General features: G+C 39.4%; 1 protein-coding gene across 1 annotated transcript in view; it reads left to right on the forward strand.

Annotated features, from left to right (window-relative positions):
- The window catches only part of dbi (diazepam binding inhibitor (GABA receptor modulator, acyl-CoA binding protein)), a 54,782-nt gene extending 51,394 nt beyond the window's left edge, over positions 1 to 3,388 (forward strand). The window contains exon 4 of the mRNA XM_084361530.1: positions 3,069 to 3,388. Within this exon, the coding sequence (XP_084217656.1) occupies positions 3,069 to 3,142 (74 nt within the window). The 3' untranslated portion in view covers positions 3,143 to 3,388. The remainder of the gene's footprint in view (positions 1 to 3,068) is intronic.
- The last annotated feature ends 219 nt before the right edge of the window (positions 3,389 to 3,607 follow it).

Consider the following 3,607-nt stretch of genomic DNA (forward strand, 5'->3'; position numbering starts at 1 on the left):
AATAATACTTAAAAGAACTGTTCTTTCTAATGCACAGAATTCCAAGAACTAAACTTGATCTGTAAATAATATGACATAGTAGCCTATAGCTAACGGTCATTATGCTTCTTCATTGCCTAAAACCCAACCAAAGCACCGAGCAAAGTATTTTTTTTTCTCCCCCGGTCTGCTGTCAGCAGACGCCGGCTACAGCAGCCTCGCGCCCGTGAAGTGGGCTCAAGCCGCGTTCAGCCACGCTCGAGCGGAGCGGGGGAGAGAAACAATGTGTATTTCTTTTACTCTGTGGAAGATCTCCCAACGGAGTGAGGGACAAAGCAAGTGGGACAGATCTGCCCAGTCCCTGAGCAGCGCGCGTTTCACAGACAAGCCACAATGCAGAGTGTAAACAACGTCACCTGGTTCAGCAGCACCATGGACAGCTGTGGGGGCGGGGGGGTCAGAACAGCGGTGTTTTGACGCCCCCACCCCCGACTCCTGAACGTCACTCACTCACTCACTCATCCGGGCATGTACTGCGGTCTCATGAGGAAACGTAGCTTTTTGATATGATGTTTTTCTTGTTCCCGAATACAAATATTTTTTAAAGTATTTGTTCGAAATAAGTATTTGTAAAAAACACGTTATTTGTGCCTTTCCGAATACCGTATTCGGGTTCGGCTCCACCCCTAATATATATATATATATAATATATATATATAGACATATACACACACACACATATATATATACATATACACATATATACCTGTGTGTGTGTGTGTGTGTGTGTGTGTGTATATATATATATATATATATATATATATATATATATACAGTACAGACCAAAAGTTTGGACACACCTTCTCATTCAAAGAGTTTTCTTTATTTTCATGACTATGAAAATTGTAGATTCACACTGAAGGCATCAAAACTATGAATTAACACATGTGGAATTATATACTTAACAAAAAAGTGTGAAACAACTGAAAATATGTCTTATATTCTAGGTTCTTCAAAGTAGCCACCTTTTGCTTTGATTACTGCTTCGCACACTCTTGGCATTCTCTTGATGAGCTTCAAGAAGTAGTCACCTGAAATGGTCTTCCAACAGTCTTGAAGGAGTTCCCAGAGATGCTTAGCACTTGTTGGCCCTTTTGCCTTCACTCTGCGGTCCAGCTCACCCCAAACCATCTCGATTGGGTTCAGGTCCGGTGACTGTGGAGGCCAGGTCATCTGGCGCAGCACCCCATCACTCTCCTTCTTGGTCAAATAGCCCTTACACAGCCTGGAGGTGTGTTTGGGGTCATTGTCCTGTTGAAAAATAAATGATGGTCCAACTAAACGCAAACCGGATGGAATAGCATGCCGCTGCAAGATGCTGTGGTAGCCATGCTGGTTCAGTATGCCTTCAATTTTGAATAAATCCCCAACAGTGTCACCAGCAAAGCACCCCCACACCATCACACCTCCTCCTCCATGCTTCACGGTGGGAACCAGGCATGTAGAGTCCATCCGTTCACCTTTTCTGCGTCGCACAAAGACACGGTGGTTGGAACCAAAGATCTCAAATTTGGACTCATCAGACCAAAGCACAGATTTCCACTGGTCTAATGTCCATTCCTTGTGTTCTTTAGCCCAAACAAGTCTCTTCTGCTTGTTGCCTGTCCTTAGCAGTGGTTTCCTAGCAGCTATTCTACCTTGAAGGCCTGATTCACACAGTCTCCTCTTAACAGTTGTTCTAGAGATGTGTCTGCTGCTAGAACTCTGTGTGGCATTGACCTGGTCTCTAATCTGAGCTGCTGTTAACCTGCGATTTCTGAGGCTGGTGACTCGGATGAACTTATCCTCCGCAGCAGAGGTGACTCTTGGTCTTCCTTTCCTGGGGCGGTCCTCATGTGAGCCAGTTTCTTTGTAGCGCTTGATGGTTTTTGCGACTGCACTTGGGGACACTTTCAAAGTTTTCCCAATTTTTCGGACTGACTGACCTTCATTTCTTAAAGTAATGATGGCCACTCGTTTTTCTTTACTTAGCTGCTTTTTTCTTGCCATAATACAAATTCTAACAGTCTATTCAGTAGGACTATCAGCTGTGTATCCACCTGACTACCTCTTGAAGCTCATCAAGAGAATGCAGAGTGTGTGCAAAGCAGTAATCAGAGCAAAAGGTGGCTACTTTGAAGAAACTAGAATATAAGGCGTATTTTCAGTTGTTTTACACTTTTTTGTTAAGTACATATTTCCACATGTGTTAATTCATAGTTTTGATGCCTTCAGTGTGAATCTACAATGTCAATAGTCATGAAAAGAAAGGAAACTCATTGAATGAGAAGGTGTGTCCAAACTTTTGGTCTGTACTGTGTGTATATATATATATATATATATATATATATATATACACACACACACACATGTATATGTATATATATATGTGTGTGTATATATATATATACACACACGTATATGTGTATATATATATATATATATATACACACACATGTATATGTGTATATATATATATATATATATATATATATACACACATGTATATGTGTATATATGTATATGTACATATATGTGTGTGTATATATATATGTGTATATATATGTGTGTGTGTATATATATGTGTATATGTATATAAGTATATGCTGTACATGTATGTATATTTTGTATGTATATATATATTGTATGTATGTATGTACATATGTATGTGTGTATATGTTTATATATGTATATATGTATTTGTATATATATGTATATAACTCAATTGTACGGCCATGTACAATTGAGTAAATGCTCACTTTAATGAGTGCAGTGTTATTGTAACCCACAGAAACGGTTGCCAAACTAATGCAAATGCAGTTCAGGAAGGGATGATGAAATGCTCTTAAATATCTACTCTCTTTACTTATCTTAAAAGTTATTTGTCACCAAGTCACTTTCAGACCCATTAGTTAAGCTTTTTGAGAGCTCAAGGGATTACACATCACATGCAACAAGGAGAAGGTCATTGTTTAAAGTAGGAACAGTGCCAGTTTATTCATTAATTTGTCTTTATGTTTTTACTTACATTTATTTTCATTAATTAACAGGCAAGAGCAAAGAGGATGCCATGGACGAGTACATCAACCTGGTGGTGGAGTTGAAGCAGAAGTATGGTTTCTAATGTCACATGATGACTGGCCGGGCCAAGTGATGGATGGCCTGAGTGCACTGGCTGAGACCACTACCAGCCTCTCTTCATCCAATTGAAATGCCTTCAAACCCAAGGATTGTGTCCTACACAACACCTGTGAATGCCTGGTGGGCTGCTAGTGATCACAATATGAAGCTGGCTTGTATAACCACTGATGTATGATCAGAAAATTAATTAAGAGTCCTACCATTTCAACATAAAATCATCAATATCTGAGTGCTGTGTTTGGTCTCCTCTGATTTTCTGATATATTCTAGTTTTACAAATAATATTTGTATTATTTACATCAAATCGTCTTTTGTCAAACGACAAACTTTTGTCCATTCGATTGGATGGTGGCTAGGTAAATATCTGTGTTTAACAGGATATTTCAGGATCTGGGTTTCTGTTCTCTGGTAATTACTGGACTTTGACCGGTAAAATCTGCCGAAGTCC

This window comes from Pagrus pagrus (assembly GCF_965226575.1).
Source record: "Pagrus pagrus genome assembly, chromosome: 9".
NCBI lineage: Eukaryota > Metazoa > Chordata > Actinopteri > Spariformes > Sparidae > Pagrus > Pagrus pagrus.